This window comes from Tenebrio molitor, chromosome 5, assembly GCF_963966145.1.
Source record: "Tenebrio molitor chromosome 5, icTenMoli1.1, whole genome shotgun sequence".
Classification (NCBI taxonomy): domain Eukaryota; kingdom Metazoa; phylum Arthropoda; class Insecta; order Coleoptera; family Tenebrionidae; genus Tenebrio; species Tenebrio molitor.
The window spans coordinates 6,915,741-6,934,844 of record NC_091050.1 but is presented as its reverse complement, the minus strand read 5'-3'; the positions used below and the strand labels follow the sequence as shown (position 1 = coordinate 6,934,844).

Here is a 19,104-nt window from a genome sequence, read left to right as displayed (position 1 = left end):
TTAATAAACCCAACAGCCAATCGTTTCCTAAAAGTAATTCATCATACCCTAAATCATCTCCAAATTTGCGGAAAAAATTAAACTCAACGGTGAAAACATCCGAACGAATCTCTTTGAGAAACGAGAAAAAAAAATAGAAGTTGGTCTGAAAAGAAATGAAACCGAGAAGTTGCGGAAGTAACGAGTAATAAGCAACGGCTGCTACAATAAAAATCAATGGTGTGTAGGATGTAAGGCTCCATGAACCAGCCCCAAATGCTGTAAAAAATCGCATAATGCTCGGTACGTTTCCGTAATAGCTTTATTATTCAACAAAATCGGCAAACTAATGTATTGAAAATAACAAACGATATAATAATTTAATTAGTTGTCGATCGTTCTTGACGCCCACGTCCTCCTTTCTTTCCAATTTCACGTCGCTTAGATTACGCACGATTACAATAGCACAGATTTTGTCTGCAATCTGTCATTCTGTGCATGCAACAACACCAGACAATGTGGTGGTGAAGACAATATAAACCTCGATATAAGCCACAGTACAATATAAATTGTGTTAGCTTACACCTCATCAAAACACGCAGTGGAAGCAAAAATGATAGTGTAAGCTACGTTATTGTTAGCATGTAGACAATAAATTGCATAAATAACATTCATGTATATGCACGAGCGAATACCAAGTCATCTTAGTTAATTATTATCCCACCACGGATATAGTTCATTGTGAGACTTTCAACTGATTGTCTGCAGCACACCATAATCTAACGTTTCAGACGAGTAAGGGGTTAGTACGTTCAGACCACAAATGTAGACTCATTCATGTTTACAGTGTGAATAAACTCAACTACTCTAGTCATATTCATCCCATTTGTTTTTAATTATATCATTTTCATATCCGTGTGTAAAGAGTTAAATAATTCCAGGATCTTTGGTAGACTACTAAACGTAGAGCTCACCGTATTTAATATTCCGGTGAAACTTGTGTCTAATTTCATCATGAATCACATTCCATGTTATCGTATTCTTGAAATCTAGACATGAACAAAGCATTATTATATTGTTTATTTATCTACTACAACCAACTACTCTAGCTCGATCTTGCTAATTACATTATTTACATTTTGTATTTTAAATAATACTTTCAATTTAAATATCATCCGTCCTCCGGATTACAAATCACAAAATTAATAGCAAAAGGTTTTAAAAATTAAATTAAAAACCAATGTTGATTAATTCATTGTACAATTACACTTTTATGGGATCATCAGATTAAAGAGCGAAATTGTAAAACGAATCTCATTTATTTTCAAATTATGGAAAACTAATAACAGATTAAGAGATATCGTTTGGGCATTAATTTATGTCACATCTATCGGCCGAATTTAATTTCGTTTCCAAATTTGTGAATGAATTTATGAATGAACTATTCTATTCTTTTTATTTAAATTTTAAAATATTAAAATTGTTCGAATAGATTTAAAATTAAATTAAATTACAGAAAATAAACAAAAAAAGTTTCATTCATTTACATAATGAGTATAATGGGAGGCCATGTTTTATTTTTTTAACGTTGGACACACTGTTTGATTTCTATCATTCTTTTTCCCTCACTAAAATGCCTGACATGCGGAACTATCAATGAACATAACATGTTGCTGAATTTCCCGCAATATCTGAGTATTTTTAACTGCTTTTAGTTATTGGCAATATTTACCCGTTATTCTCTCTTTCTTAAGCCACTTTGATTCCAGTAATTATTATCTTTCTATTAACTGTGTTCCAAGCTTAACACTTAAGACTGTAATTGCTTTTAATTAATTTTGTACTTATTGTTTTTTTTTGTAGATAGTCTGGTAATTTCTTCTACGTTCCATCTCACACAAATTCATTTTATGGAGCATTTGCTAATGAAAGCAGATCAAGAGCTTAATGTGGCTCCGTTGCTCAATAGAGCCATTAAACATTAAAGTAATTAAATAGGATATAGTTAATGTAAATTAAATTGCAAAAGAGGGTCAACTGATGAAGACGAGATTAATATCATAAAGTAGCTAAACCCAAGTGTCTGTTCTACATGTTTGTTCATGATCATAAATCTCAGCAGCGAGTGTATCACGAGCATCCTCTCGTAAAATCGGTGTATTTCTATGTAATGAGATTTCCGTCACTTTGTGTGTATCACACATCTCCTCATTTTTCTCCAGTTATTTGTCAAAGACCGTATTTATGGCCTTTATGTCTACATCTACGGCCTTTCACAAACACAGATTTATAACTGCGCCGCTACACGAATAGAGAGATCGTAAACTTCAATAATGATAGTTTTGAAACACTCGTAATTGCTAACTTACCCTTCGTATGCTGCGGTCTTTGTTGGTCTTCCAACCGTAGCCGTATCTTTGGGGCGGCATCTGACCACTTCTCGCGTATTCTAATGGCGGCGAGACTGGCCTTCCGTGTCTATCCATCCAAGAACAAGTTTGACGCATTTGCCAAGGAGCTCCTCCACAGCTTAATCCAGAGGGGAGAGTGGGAGATCGAACTGTCATGCTCAGCTTCCGACATGACTTCAGCATCTGCAGAAGGATGTACCTATCAGTTATATCGTCGAGATGATACAACAGTTAACGACACCCCAAAATCATAACCGCAGGCAACCCACCCCCACATTCCATCAATTATTATACTAGTAAATTACATTTACATATGTAATACGAAGAGGTTTATTTAGTTTAAAGGAGATGTCCTTTCAACAATCTAATTAGAGTTGTCTAATTTAATTTTCAAATACAGCAATCCAATTGATACGACAAAATAATTGTAGTCGATTTGTCACACGGATTAAAATAGAGATTCTATTTGAAGTGCAGTTATTAATTCTGAAATTTCATTTTCCAAGTTTGAGAACAAAAACCCTTCATTTCTTCTTTGGAACAACCTCCTAGCACCTAATTTCCTGTTTCAGTAATTAATAAAAAAGATTAACTGCACAAGTCAAATCAGGTGTTTAAAATTCAGCTATATTCCCTTCTTTATTGCTTTGATTTCTGGATGAAGGGAGAAATCCAGAGATAAAATATTTGTTTAACTGCCACATTCCAGAAATGTAACAGATATTAATTGCTTTGCGGCATTAACCGATGGCCACGATATGACGAGCTGTCATCGATGGTAAATTTATTGGTTATCCCGGATTAGGTAGTGCTAATGATCGATTGGTGTGATGGAAACGTCGCGTGCTTATTTTAAAAGAGGGAAGTCTGCAGTTAGTGTGCATGTAGGAAGCAAACGTTTTAGTACGATATCATCTCGAAGATTGAGGTGTACATAGTGCACCACTTCGTTTCCGATGATTGCTCCTTCTGATATGTCAATATGCAATGTAACAATTTCATTCTGATCGAAACGATGTGCACCCATTCGAGCGCTAAACCACTTACTCATCGTTTTAATATTTTTGAGCAACACGTCTAAAGAGGACAATAGTATTTAGTATTTAATCATGAAGTTAAAAATGTTAAAAAGAAAACACAGGAATTTTTTTATTTATTTGGTCGTTGGTTGTGAGAGTTAAATAAATATTAAGAACTGTATTCTCGTGTTTCAAAACCATGTAATGATCACGGTAAACGCATTGGTAAATTTTTAACAAATTCACCGATCAATAAAATACACAATCTAAGTTTTGGAGTTTAAATATTCAACTGCAACGGTTACAAATAATGCAAATTCTTATTGTCGTAATGTGATCGCACTTGAAGCTTTTGAAGCACGAATATCCTTGAAATAAAGGAATGTTTCATTTTTTTATTCAAAGAACTATCGCAGAATATTGATTAAAAGAAGTAACAGGATGATAAAAAGCTTTGAAACTTTCATAATACCATTTTAGAACTTTAGAAAAAATATTAAGAATAAATCATTCATAGATGTAGATCTCCTTAAATAAAACAAGTGTTGATTTATCAAAAAAAAGTAACAGGTGACAACTAAAAACGTACGTACATGCACATGGCAATCACATAGTGTGTAGTTAAGAATCTATCATTCATGATAGAAGAAAAACTGTCGCAAAAAATCATCTATGCATTTTGAAAAAAGAGTTTGACAGCAACGATTGTAATAGTCAGAGTGAAGCAGCCAAGTTTATTGGGATATTCTCCACTAATCCTCTCCAATGCAGACCGATTGAAAAGTGTACCTAGATCTTTAATGCTAAAAAAGGCAGCGTACAAATGCTTTGTGAACATATTAAATGTAAATTATTAAAATGACAAATAACGGGCCATTTGTTAGTTACAACTAAGTCAAAATAACTGAAATGAAATTTATTTGTTCCTCGTTTCTGAAGGTTTTAATTTAATCTGTTCTATTGAATAAAAGAAATGAATAACCTTAATAAGTTGTTCGCACAAAGATTTGATGATGGATGCTCTGCAGTGGTAGGAAAAGATAATGATGTTCGAGATGGAGTACGCCCTGAAGCTGTTTTCGTACATTGCGCGTCTCAAATTCCTAATCTCATAATAAATAATCTATAACTTTATACAAATTAGAAATTCTGCTGGAACAGACAAGACCAGACTAACTAAATGAAAAAAAAACCGAACCTTAAATTAGCTTATCGACCAGTTCGTCGTGTCTAATTGTCTTTTCCAGAGATTCATGTCTTCGCAAATATGCTAATTAAATACTTTACGGTAGTTTACTTCACATAAATACTTTTGGAATGCAGTAACGCACCAGTTTGGGTAAAAAAAATACCAGAAAGGCGGGAGCGTGTGATATCTAATTTTGATAAATGAAATAATTTTATAACTTTCAACTGGTAAAAACTCGGCAATATTATCCGAACAAAATCTGTGGGTAAAAATAATCTGGCACATTACCGGCAAATATCGACCCAAAATGTATACAAGATAATTGAATTTAAAAGTTAATTTCGCAGTGAGCACGACGTCGTGAAATATTAATAGACCGACGGAAAAGAGAAACAATCACGCAATAATCAGTTTTATCTAGGATATCGTGGCAAATAATAATTTATCCGAAACGAATTTCAAGCAAATTTTATGACTGCCGTAAAGCAAACCTCAAGCAATCCCCAATCCGTACATATAAGATTTGTTAGAATTCAATAAAATGGTCGCATGTCCTGTTGGATTCCTCGAAATCGTGGGTAAAAACTCTGGTTCGTTTCAGCGCTGGCCATTTTAGCGGAATAATAATTGTCCGCATTGCCAGTTTTATTAAAATTCGTGCATCCCCGTCAGGATGGTGAAGTTTTTTCGATTTGTGGCTTTTAGGAGCGGTTCTTTAATGGGAACCAGACACGAACTGACTATTTCGTGAATTTTATCACACTAAGAATATAGAACGGCGCGGAAAATTTATGATATCTCGAGTCCCTATCTGGAAAATTTGATAAATGCTATTGGTTTGCATTACCCGGCGCAAATATGACAAAATTCCGGGCCAGTCGGAATGTTAGACTGCACATTTGCAACCCACGGATTAGGAACAGCGAAAATTTAATAACCTGTTAGCTTTTACAACTGCTCGTCCGTGTAATTTCTAACTTTTATTAGCAATCGTTCCTCTGGCGACTTGGAGTACTATCAAACCTAATGAATGAAGAAGCGACGGAGGTGCAGCCAATTTCATTTAAATTCTAACTGATGTGAGGTGAAACGTCTTAGTCGGCCCCGTTGGACGTTTCAGCGAAGTTGCTGAATAAGTTAATTTATCCTTTTTAGCAGACTTGTCGTATTCTGAAGGTGTCCTCGAAATAATCAGTAAAGGAGGTGTTTTACGTTCACTCATGCATCCTAATGAAGACACACAGCGCATCTGTCTCGACTGACAGATAATCGATGTGCAGACTTTTAGATACAGGTATTTGAAGGGTGATATCACTATATTCTTCACACTTGATTGATGTTTATCATTATACCGACAATAAGATGTTTACGGGTAGCGTTTTTGAAAAAATCGACGCTAGGAGCTTTCAATAATGCAGTCATTTATCATGCGCTATCGTGAACCGGGATTGTTTTTTACAAATCGTCTAATGTATTTCATATATTCCTTAATTCCCTTGAAATTCGGGTATATTTTTTTCAAGGCTCTGCCCCGTTCTTCGAGTGTCATGTTTACAAAGAAACATGACAAAGTGATTAATTGAAAAGGGTGTTTGAATCCATTTGCAAATCAAACTCTGTTGTGCTCTTTTTCAATTACAAATTAACTCAGGTTGTAAAAGACCAACAGAACTCATTGGAAATAAGAATGTTTCGACATTCTATAACTGATTTAATATATTCACAACCCCTGTGTTTATTAACACATTTTTTCTAAGTAACTGTATGTTACAGTTACTTTACCATGTGGTAAAGACCCTGTAATGTTACATTTCAATTTTTTTGAAATTAATTAATTTTTTGATATAACATCAATAATGTTATCGAACACTTGCTAAAAGCGGAGGAAAATTGTTTTTATTTTTTAGTAACACGATATTGTTTCTTTTCGTCATAGATAGAGATTGTGAAAAACAACAAATTTTTTCGCCCTCCACATTGTTGACAACAAACTCATGAGAACGAAACTATAGCAACCACATATTCACGTAATCTTCCCTGCTAAATATTTTTAATAAAATTTTAACTTTTAAGTACAGAGACTAAAAAATAAAATATTGTATGCACCATGGGAGATATTCATGTTTTTCCCCTCGGTTGACTTATAATTCCTCGGGCCAAAGGCCCTCGGATTATAACCACGTCAACCTCAGGGAAAAATCATGTTCATATCTCCCTTAATGCATAAATATCTGTTATCATTACAACTGACCACAGAACTTTCTAGAGTTTTTTATACGTATACATATTTCAAAAATATCTTGTATGTAATACATACATACATATTTTCGTAGCAAACATAAAAAAAAAATACAAGATATTTGTGAGAGTGGCTCATGATCACGATGATCCCTCATATAGAAGCAAAAGTCTCAGAAATTCAAATAGTTTTCTCAATGTAACCGCCCAAAAACCTACACAAAATAGTTTTCAAAATAAACTTTGGTGGACATCAAGCGAATGCTTCAATGCTTAAATATTTGTGTTTATAGGTATCAGCCAAAAAAGTATTTTATTTGTGCACTAACTAAATTTCACTTATGTTGGATGTTGGTGTTAATAAATTACATAATAAATTATTCTTCATCGAGCAGTTCATGTCAATTTTAGGAACAATAAATGAACGACCCTCGTACAAAGTTTTCTTACCTAACGCCGTAATTACGAACTTCCATCCTATAATGCTTTCTTTATTATCTTTTATTAAACCGTGTATTTTTTAAGTACGTATAATGTAGGTAAACGTTATTTTCTTGTATATTTTATTAAATTTTGAATTTTCATCTTCTACAATTGTTATGTTATATGTTCGTTCAAGCGTAATATCTTTGTTGTGGTTAAAATTTTAAAATGTTTGTAAAAGAAATATTTTGAAAACAAACCATTGCCACATGTCAATAAACTGTGAAATTCGCTGTATTTCCTGTTATCTTTGAAAACAACTTTCGATATTAGCATGTCATTAAGTATCAGTTCCAATCCATACATTTGTTCGTATTTGCACGAATCTTTATACGCGATAAACATTTTGCTTCTTTTTCACTGTAGTTTTATTCATAGGTACATTACATTTAAACCATTTAAAAAAAATATGGGCCAGCAGACCGTAATGTTTCCTTTCTTTCATAAATTCAGGTGGTCTTGTTAATTGATACATTTTGAAAGTTCCTTCAGATACATAATCTCAATTTCACCATTTTGTAAATTTAAAGTAAAAACTATGACTTATTCGCTAAATAAACAACGTTTGATATCTATAGTTTTATAGCTGCTGAAGCTAGAAAAAACCAAGCTCTTTTATACTTAATTGAAATAATATCTAGGAAGTTAAAAAAGATAACGAACACAACTTCTCTGTTACGAAAAAAAGTTTTGTAGAAAACTTGATATGGAATTAATTGTTCGAAGGGAATCAAATAAAACTTCGTGTCTTTCGAAAAGGGGGAAACAAATGGTAAACTGCAACAGTCAATTATTCCACGAACTCCTGTTTTGTCATGCAATTAACTGGGTATCATTGTAATAGCGCAGCCTCGATTCAAATGAATGTGTCATTCATAATGCACACGATTGCCTGAATAAATTCACTGATATACTAGCTTAGTATTGTGCTCTGGCATCTAACAATAGCGACTTGCTGCTAAAAATAAATAAATGACGGCTTATAATCAATGTCAATAAATGTCACAAGCAGGAAATCATTGTCAATCACTCTATTTTATAGTTCGAGGCGATCCAAAAACAGCTTCGAACCTTCGAGCTTTTATCTTTCGCAGGAAACTACCGAGAAAAGCCCCTGCCATGTTAACATTAATGTCGACACCATCGACTACGTTTCAACTAATGCGCCCTCAATCAAGTCGGCGCCGAAAAAATACAATCCTTTTAAAAACGTACCGGTAGAAATATATCTGACGTTATTAGAATCACCGGTGAAATGAAAAAAATTCCTAATTATTCTGACTCAATTCAACCTCATCAGGCGATCAATGACGAGAGAAAAGTGGCGCGGGTTAAATAACCCCTAAAGCGAATCAGTCTGCTTTGAGTCGTTTGTCAGAGAGGCTGGGTTACATTTATTTTTCTTTTTAGATAAGAAACAGGCTCAAGGATGATGTTTCCAGTCCATAAACGTATTCTTCTGGAAAAAGTTAAGAAAATAGTGAGGCAATTATTAGTTCAAACATGTTTGAGGAATATGCGACTAAGTTTAGACGCGCCATGAATACAAATGAGTTAAGGTTTTTATGTGGAGGTTTTTCTTCGTGAGTTGGGGCAAATGTAATGAATATCATTAAAATGGCCTTGCTGTTTGTAGTAAGTTGTTTTAATGAAGATATATGACGATCGCCCAGTAATCAAAGCTCGCGGTTCGATTTTATTAAAATGCAAAGTCGTCACGTTTTTGCATAAAATTATGTGACACAATTTTTGTAGGAACTTAAATCATTTACGTCGTTTTACAACAGTTCGAAACTTATTCATCATAATTCGCAGGATCTTCAGAATAAAATACAGACATTCATCTGAAAAACGAAAAATAATACAAATCCCACCAATGGCGCTATTAAATTCAACTTCTCTAGGTAGCCTGTAAGCAGCAGATAACAATAAACGGTCCCGGAGGGAATTACTCTCATCATTCCATAAAAAGGAGATGATAGAAATTGGATCGTGGCTATAAAAATAGATTCTTTATTAACTCTTGACCGCTATTAAGCGAATGTTTTCAAGTGTCCATCATTGTAAACCTAGTAATCAATTATAAATAACAGAAAATATAAATGAATGTTTTGTATTTTTTTATTCCATTTTGGATATGTATCTAGATCTAGTAAGTGAATTTAAACGTATCGATGTACAATCAGGGTCAAATGTAATGCCGTCACGTGCTGGGCTGCAAGGGACACGTGGGCGGTAGCCAGGTCCTTAATTACCAATTTGAAATTTTACAAAACCTGAGATCTGTTTCGCTTCATTTCTCTCTATCTGAAACCGAAACAAAGGGATTTTCTAGTCTAGACATAACATATATTCTGCTTTTTTGAAATTTCTTGAAGAAGAAACATACAAATTTTCTGTTGATCCTTTGTGTACAACTTGTGTTTTTATATTGAGCTTCTTACAGACACACCTGAAACCTGAGAAAAAAGGTTTCTTCTATTCATTTATCTTTCACGAGATTTAAAAAATCAAGTCAAGTCGGTTGGGTAAATCTTGAAATATTATGGCAGCCATTTAAAAAACATAGTTTCGAGAAAGACACATTTAAAGTTTTTCATACTCACCGTTTTCATAGAGTTTTCAATTCTCATTCTCCATGTTCCATCCTTAAAGGAAAAGTAATAGTAAAAATCGATTTTTTTCAAATTTCTGGATTAGGATATCTCCAGATATCCAAATAAAATTTATCTTCTTTTCTAGTATTTGCATGCTAACGAATTAACTAGTACATTTTTAGGTCTGTCTATAGCATCAGTGAACTTGGTTGGTGTAAAAGAATTTGCAATAACAAAACCTAAGAAAGTTTATTCAATTATCGGGTGTCTAAAAATTTCTAGTCAAGAACTCTTTGGTCGTAACTGACGTCAGACGGCCAGTTTAACCTTAAATTTTGCGTTAATGGCATTGTTTTCCATTATCTGACGTATTTTTCATTAAAAAAGACAGTTTTTTTCAAAACTAAACTAAAATTGATTTGCTCAACGGAGTAAAAAGCGTTTATGATAGAAAGTTATTCTCGCAACGGTCGTAAGATCAGTGGTTCTATTCAGTGCAACATTGTTTGCAACAATTTCAGCTTCAGTTTCCACAAGTTGTCATTGATTATAGACAATTTGAGGGGAGTCTAGATCGTACTGTGAACTTATTTCCGCAGCCTGGAAGTAAAACAAAAAAAAAGGTAGCAGAAGGTCAACAAATCGTATTCCAGGAGTTGTCGATGCAGTTAAGGAAATTGTGGAGAATGAACCAAAAACTTCCCTCAACAAGTGTCTTTGTGTGGAAACGTGTCGCACAATATATTGTTCTGGAACTTTTAGCGGGTGATCCGGCACAAAGGTTTCAGTTTTCTTAATTAATAATTAATAAACAAAATCAAAATATGTCATGAAGGAGATGGTGGACAATACCTCTTGTTTCGTTCCCTATTCTTACAAAGTTTAGTGAGATTATGTTTCACTTAGAGATACTAGGGCACAAATTCAAGGTTTGTCACTTAAACAAAATATACGACATTATGAAGCACCTACGTCTTCAATTGACTTTTTTTTTTATACGGCTCTTGACCAGTTTCATTTTTAAACACCCCTTATTATTCAATGCATTTCCAAAAATATCGATAACGTAGAAAATTTGTTTAACAATGCCCTATATTATTACTAAGGGTCACTTGAGAAATTAATAATTATAAAGCATTAAATAATTTTATTTTTAAAGTGGCTTAAAGGCAATTCTGTGTAATATCATATAACGATGTACTTCTTAAAAAAACAGTCCGCAACTGCGGATTTCAAACGCTTTTTGACGCCACGTCAGAAGAAATGTAACTACTTCTAGTTAAAGTAAACCGGGAGAGTGATTTTGATTTATTTTAACCGAGCCTTCCACACGACATTAGTTCTGTCCCTGACTGTACACACTCACATTTTGATTATCCGTGTAACCACCCGATCTACCTCCAACTGAACGTGAATGGGATATTAACATAAGGCTGGGCAAATTATTCCTTCCTTTAGTCAAGCTGATTTGCTTTCAATTATAGGAGCTTGTAACTGAACGCCATAAAGCCACGTATTTTGTATAATTTTAATAAATTTGTAAACATTAATAAAATCAGTCAATAATCTTTAACAGTGCGTTTACAACACACGCTCTCAAGTATAACAAAGTTGCAACAATAATACCCTAGATATTGGGGTAATTTCTATATATTGTACCAAAACAAAAATTGAGAAGCTTTTAAATTTAAATAATTCTTCAAAAGTACTTAATTAGTTTAAATTACACGCAAGGTTTCTTTTTGGATCTACCACTTAAAATTATTACTCACTTAATATTGAGGATATTTTTATCACGGAGTAATTAATTACAACGCAATTAATTTAATCGTGTATATCAGTTAATCTTTGCCTAAAGAAAATTTTCAAGTGATTTCGTTCCATTTCGGTGTGCAAGTTGTCCACTTAAAAAATGTAATTAAACGACATTTTAATTATAAAAAGAATTTACTTGTGAGTTTGTGTGTTTAATTTTACTGAATGAATAAATATAAAATTTGTGTGTTCTAATCGAAAGCTAATTTAATTGAACATCATATTCGTGGCAGTGTAGACGAGGTTGATGATATTTTAAGCAAAAAGCAAACTAACTGCTGTTAATAAGTTATATAACGTAAATTTACAAAAGTAAGCCTTGTTCTTTAAAACTGTGAAGTTAGGTAGCGGCTACAGGAGACGGCTTCATTAAAACCGGATGAAATTAATTTAATTTAAATTTCTATAACGATTCACCAATTACGCGAAATAGAAGTTAATTAACGTCACAGGTAAGTTGTTGTCGTTTTGCGTCAAGTGTACTTAATTAATATAATTCATGGTGCAGTTAGCCGCAGGATGCGTTATTATCCTAATGGTAAATATTTTAAAATAAATCGCTCAGCCTCGGAGGGTTATCGTGCAATTAAATTTGCACGACATCCATGATAGTCGGTTGACACGGTCGCATTATTTTCCCCACAATTGTTCTTGTACAGAGTTGCTGGTACGCCACGTTAACACGGCATTGATTTTTTTATTGGTCTCGGCGTGTCGTTCGCTCGGAGCCCACCGAACCCCATCAATAGCGCCCCTTTGTGTATTGAAAATCTCCAATCTCGTTAATGAGAATTCACACGCACCCGTTCGAGAATATCTCGAAAAGTCGGACCCAGCGAACAAGAACGCAATTAGAGTCGACTCCGGCCCCCATAAATCCTCCGCTCCCACTTTGACAAATCATAATCAAGCTCGGACGACATCTTCGGGCATAAATTTGAAAGTTTTAATATTTTATTGAGATTTACCTTGAGGGCCTCCTCGTGGGAGATTCCCGTAAATGGTGTTCCGTTAACTTCTAATATCGAGTCCCCCGGCCTCAGTCCTGCCCGTTCGGCTACGCTGCCGTCTTCTACCCTCGAAATGTAGACTCCTACGCCTAATTAAAATTGAAACAGTGTATTAATCGCAAACAAATTCGATCGAGGAAACGCGCCCACCCTCGACGGGGATTGAGACCTTCGTCGGGCAGCGAGGGCGTTTCCGGGACGGCAATAAATTCGACTAAAAAATATCCGAAAAACTATTTTAATCGCGCCGCGTATGCGGACAAATACACAAAAATTGTGTGCACGCGATATAAGTATTCATTTGAAATTCAAAGTAGATAGATGTTAATCCGGTTCATAGCAGAAGGCAGTAAATTAACTGTGTTTGTTCTATTTCAATAATTATTGCTGCAGAGGTCTTGATTCAATTTAATGTTTTTGCCGGCGTAAACCGAGCCCGTATCAGAAACAAGCACGACAAACATGAATGTGTGCCTGTTGAAATCACATTTAAATAATTTAAAATTCAAATTAAATTCACCCGAACGCAAATCTCCTCGTATTAATTTGAAGACCGACAGGTATCTTAGGCGAGTTCACATCTAAATTATGGAAGACTGAAAAAGTAAGTGCTTCTCGAGCTAAAATAAATTACGATTCTTTCATCTGTTGAGTCATTTTGGCACTCGTTCAGAAACGGATCTTCTCCGATGCAAATTGCCTAAATAATAGAAATTTCGATAGCACTTACTTCTCTTAAAATATTTTCGCGTCACTCTTTACCGTCGCATAAATTTTAAGCGAACCCGATTATTACAATTTCCTCACTTCCTGCGCACACATCAACAAACTGAACGACGAATTTACGAAATTGACGGCGGAGATTTGCGACAGATGCCACGCTAAAATTAAATACAAATTAAGTTTAACATAAAATGTGACCTGCATCCTTTCCTCCCTTGACGCAGATTCCAAAACCATGGGTCCCGTCTTGAGGGTCCCTCACCATCGTCACCGTTCTGGTCGATAATTCGTGAATGCTGGGGCCGTAAGGGGCTCTATAGTTGACTTGATGTGTGGTAGAAGGAGGACTGCTAGCTGGCGATCTTCGCGGCCTTTCAGGATTTAATTTAGTGTTCGATTGATTATTGCTACCGAATAGACGAAGAACTTGCTCTGGAGATATCGGCCGTTTCTTGTTGTTGCTTGGTGTTGTCCTGCTTGCTGTATTGAAGTTAGGATTCGATCCCAAATACGTACCTAAAAATAAGAAACGTCAATATTTGGCCAATGACTGGCACTTATAATCTAGGCAGCTAAAACTTCTGGCTGACCTGGTATAGTTTGTCCAGCGAGAGATCGGTTGACATAAAAATAACTAAATTCTACGTAGAGAAAGTATCTAGTACCTAACGCACGTAAAATTTGAAATATATCCTTCAAGCAGTAACATTTTTGCCATGAAATTATGCTCTAATTAATGTACTCTAGTGTATTTTGCAGTGTTGGATTATAAGCCTACAATCTCCCAATCTGTCGCTGGACGAAGTATAGAACAAAAATATCTAGATTAATGAAACAAAAAATTGTCACAAATTGCTTTGCAATTGTTTGTCATTGTCTGTCCATTACAAATATGATTTATTAAAATTGTTCAGTTTTTGCTATTGATTTAGTTGAACATCGGAGTATTTTCGTTCGGTTATGGTGGAGGCGCCGGGTTTCAACAGTAGACTAGATACTTATGTCATCAGGCGCCGACTTGCCTTTCGTAACCTCATTCTATGTTTTGCCATATAAATCTTGAACTTTCAAAGATTTATTTAAAAAAACAACTTTCACAAATAATAAACAAGTAATTTGCTAAAGAGAATAATAAAAAATAGACAAAAAAAGGAAGGTCAAGACAATTATTTATTTTTTTCTCGCTAGTTACTGCTTGTACAACTATTTGAAAAAAATGTTTTATGTTGATTTCGAACTGCGGGTTTATTAAAATATCATTTGATCGGCACACGTTAAATCAAATATATCGTTCAGCTAAACGAGCTGGGACGGCGTTGGAAACCGTCAATTGTTTTGCTTTTTTAAAGTGTAAATTGACAGTTGTAATTAGAGCATGTTTGACAGCTAACCTAAAATTTATAAACAAAAAAGTATTTCTGTTTTTTCTTTCTTTGCAATGTTTTACATGAAAAATAGAATAACTGACGATTCCCATTCTCGAACCAAATATCTAAGTTGCTGAAAACAAACGTGTTCAATCCTGTGCCTATTAAACATAAACAAATGTCATTCGTGTTAAACGGCGGGAAATTCAAACTTTACACTGTTCCAAATGGTTGACTTTTTTCAACGCCTACTCAGCCCAGATTTTCATTTGAACGCATGATATTAAACATGTTAAAATATGGCGGAGGTTTATTTTAAGCTATTTGTCCAAAAAGAGTCAATACAGACAGAGTAAATAACAGTTTGAACTTTGACGCAAAGAAATGCAATTATCTCCCACGTCAAATAAACTCAGAAACCACGCATCAGGGCGCAATTACTGTTTATACTGATGTCACCGAGAGCTCGATAATACTTCCTGGAACTAATAATAATGTGGGTAGCAATGAAATATACTGAAAACCTGTTTTTAAGTAATAATGTAGCTCTGGCTTTTCAGTTCTGAAATAATGAACTCTGGTTGTAAATAAAAATGTAACCGAAATAAGTAAATGTAGGTGGCAGTGGCTGAAACAATTTTCAGCCGACCATTGCGATTTCATTTATAATGAAACATCAACCTGAACACACCCTGAACAGAACTCACAACATTGATACTAAAAAGTTCGGCTATAAAATGCCACAATTTGACATGGTCGTATTTTTCGTGCCCAATATGTAATTTAGAAAAGCTTTTTATAGGTTTGGTATATACGCCACGTTTACCTTCCAATGGCTTATACTCAATTTTTGTTAATAAAATCCAGAAACGCTCCCAACTTCCAAACGCACAAATTCAAATAAAGAACATTCCTCAAGCTCCTTGTGTGTACTTACGAGATTATAAATCGCATTCGCTAAAAGGTACCCAGGGAGAAGTTGCCTAACAATGCATAGAATACGATTGTATCTAAAATATTGCTTGGTATTTCTAGAAAGTTTGGATCTAAAATGTTATTTTATCTCCGCCTTTATTGACATCCTGAAATTAGCAAAACAACTTTCTTGTTTTGCTTAACTTCTCTCTTAAATTTTCTTGGAATGCATTTGGTCGAGTAACAGCCAAATTATTTTTCTTAAATTAGCAACATAACAAGTGGAGTTTCAATAAAGACTTCAAACAAACAAAAAATAGTACGAACAAGTCTAAATTAGATTATTATTTTTTAAGATTCTGAAAGCAACAGTTTAACTTGCAAGAAATTGTGTAATACATAGTTACATGATGTGATTTTATTTTTTTCTCTATCTGACACTTCTGTGCTCCTTGTGACGATTCTTTTTGGAGAGAGTAATAAAGACGGCCAAAAATGTTCAGTTTATTTAAAACACTGAGACACTTGTTACAGCGAAAGTCGGAAGTGCAGTGATTGTATGGAATTACTAGTGATTATACACATTCACTGATCAAACCCGTGAAAGTAAGATATGGTATATAAAAAATATCGATTTCTCATATGTCCTAGAAAATGTAGTTCTTCTGCCCAACTGCTACAACGTATTAGTAACTACTGTAATAATTAAATAAGTATTTTGTCTAAAGACAAAGCTCATTTCGCAATAAAATGTATTGTAGGCGCGTAGGTAATAATAAAGTAAGAATAAAGAATAACATGATGAAACTTATTTGTTACAAGAAGGCATTTGGAACAGCAGAGTTTTCCACTTTTACACAACCTTCGATTTCTGTGGCATTTTGTATTACAAGAACATTTTACAACACCCCTTCCAGTTTGAAAATACATTTTTTAACTAGAATTTCCCTTGTAGGGTCATAGAGGTCATTGTCATGTGAAGCCAGTCGAAACATTTTTTTTAAATAAATCAATATTTCAAACCAAAACTTGCACTTAGCTATTGTAATTACACTAATGATGTCTCGCGTGTAGCCAACTGTTGGCTTTTTCTATAGTTCGCCACACGCAAAACGTTAGATATTCAATGAAACCAATAATGAAAGTGGGTTAAATTAATTACTTTAACTAGTCCTCCTTTCAGTGAATGTGTAAAATTACCAGGATCTGTATATAACCGCTGATTTCGTACTTTCACTGTAACGTAATTATGCACCTACACACCCTATAAGTTAAGTAACCTCATAGTACCCTAGTGTACATAAATAGAATAACTTCCTAAAAAATAAATGTTTTTTGTTGTCAATCTTCTAGATACATTTTTTCTCAATTCATTTCTAGAGCAATAATATGTGTTTTAAATTTGATAGAATAGCTATTGCAATGTTCCTGTTTGTGAGTAACACAATTTTATAATGTTGTGTACTTCAGTGAATCGTTTCGTTTATCCTCAAACATTCAGTATAACTTTCAATATGAGTATCTTATCTGTCAGAGTATTGAGCAGCCATTGTTGAGAAATTCTGCTCCTTCGGATCTAGATAGACAGGTCGCGGTGCGAATTCGAACTTACCCCTGGGACTAGTAAGGGTGTTATAGTGGTGAGTATTGTAGTCCCTGGAAGAGTGGTGGTGCATCACAGACGACGGCCTCTCGACAATCGTGTAGGAAGTGCCGGGAGGGGAGTAGTATAGACCGGAGCGGCTTCTGGAATGGCCCCTGGGGCTGCCGTTGGGGTCAAGCACGTCTTCGGCCTCTGCAGGCATAGTGTTGGTCCGGCTCCTGCCCGGGGTGCGAGTCCAAGCGGTACCTCCGTAGCGGCCCCCTCCTACATAAGAGCTGCCTAACTCAGCCAGCTCAGAGTATTCTTCCCCAGCGCGCATCCCTCGGGCTACTTCCTAGCCAACGCGCAATCGTCACGAGTACGTTAGCTGCCAACAAAAAAAAAGTCCATTTCAATTTTCATTAATCAGTTATTATCTAAATGTTTAATATTAACTAAACTGAAAATAGCCAAAAAGACAAGCTGTTCAGTTGTGTTTGTAGTTACTGTACTGTACATAATGGGTTGCAATATAACTACGATTTTCATTAAATGCCAAACCGTAGTTGGTCCAAGTGTCCTTAATTAATGTAAATTAATAATTACTATTTGCTCTTGGCTAAATAAGCGGAGCACCAACAGCCACCGCAACTAATTTCTTCTTGTTTAAAATGTAAATTTTTGTTAAGTTGCCAACGCCATGAGCAATGCGCAATTTCATGCACTGTATGTAATCTATAGCCTGCAAACTTATTTATAATTGTTCAAGCTAAAATTTTCATCTTTTTGTTGTTCTGGCAGCAACAGAATTTAAAAACAATTCTAGACTGACAACGTACGTGAAAAATCGCATTTAGTCTTGTCCATTGAGGATGTTCTTGCATTGGAATTTGTCACGGAATAAGTTCAAAACCTAACAAATCCTTGTAAACTCCCCACTGGGAGTGATTCGCTCCAACCTGTCCGACTGGAGAAGCCAAAGCGCGGTTGTTTTCCAATATTCTCTCTTTTCCAATATAAAGCATATGTGTTTATGGACATCTCCAAATCAAAATTGGAGTGCGAAAGATTTTAAAAGAAAGTCAGCTAACAAGGACTACTGCACAATTTTCTTTATTCCACAAGAGATAAAATTTAAAAAATTTGAATATAACCAAAAGATTATTAAAATATTAACTGTTAGTGACAATGTAGGAATGTCTTCAACTTCAACTTCATTCAGAGTATAATTCTAAAGGTACGTGGATAGGATGTAGTTAAAAAATACATTTTTTTTCTCCCCACTTATGACATAAGCTGCCTTTTTTTATCTTTCTTTTGTCTCTAAATTCCCATCATAATTAGAATCTAAATTAAATTTTCTGATGTCTACTATTTAGTCACATAAAAATATATTAAGTTACAAAGAAGAGCTACAGATGTTACTGCTTAATACAATTTTTAATTAAATGCCCCCGTTAAAGGGGTTGGTAAATTAAAAATTAGGGTTCTACGCTGCAAGTTATCTTGCTGAAGATAACTGACATATTTATAAAACGCCACGTTTATATTTAGGAAATTAACAATTGATTAAAATCTAACAAACCCTTTAAAATAATTTCCCAATATACCTGGTAACTCATTCCATTAACGCACATTGGGAAATGTTTTCTCCGATACAGTTTCAAATTTAATTAAAAATCGAAAAACCGCCCACCATCCAATTAAAAACATTTTTGCAACAAGATTGAACTTTTCATATTTGTATGTTGATTGCACGTTACAACTATTTATTTC

At 34.5% G+C, this 19,104-nt stretch overlaps 1 protein-coding gene across 2 annotated transcripts in view; it reads right to left on the bottom strand.

The window, feature by feature from the left end:
* The window catches only part of dysc (dyschronic), a 73,173-nt gene that overhangs the window by 33,445 nt on the left and 20,624 nt on the right, over positions 1 to 19,104 (bottom strand). For both annotated transcript variants that reach the window (XM_069047046.1, XM_069047047.1), the window contains exons 2-5: positions 17,359 to 17,716; positions 13,663 to 13,980; positions 12,700 to 12,830; positions 2,349 to 2,573 (exon numbers count right to left, since the gene is read on the bottom strand). In XM_069047046.1, the coding sequence (XP_068903147.1) occupies positions 2,349 to 2,573; positions 12,700 to 12,830; positions 13,663 to 13,980; positions 17,359 to 17,668 (984 nt within the window). In that variant the 5' untranslated portion in view covers positions 17,669 to 17,716. The remainder of the gene's footprint in view (positions 1 to 2,348; positions 2,574 to 12,699; positions 12,831 to 13,662; positions 13,981 to 17,358; positions 17,717 to 19,104) is intronic.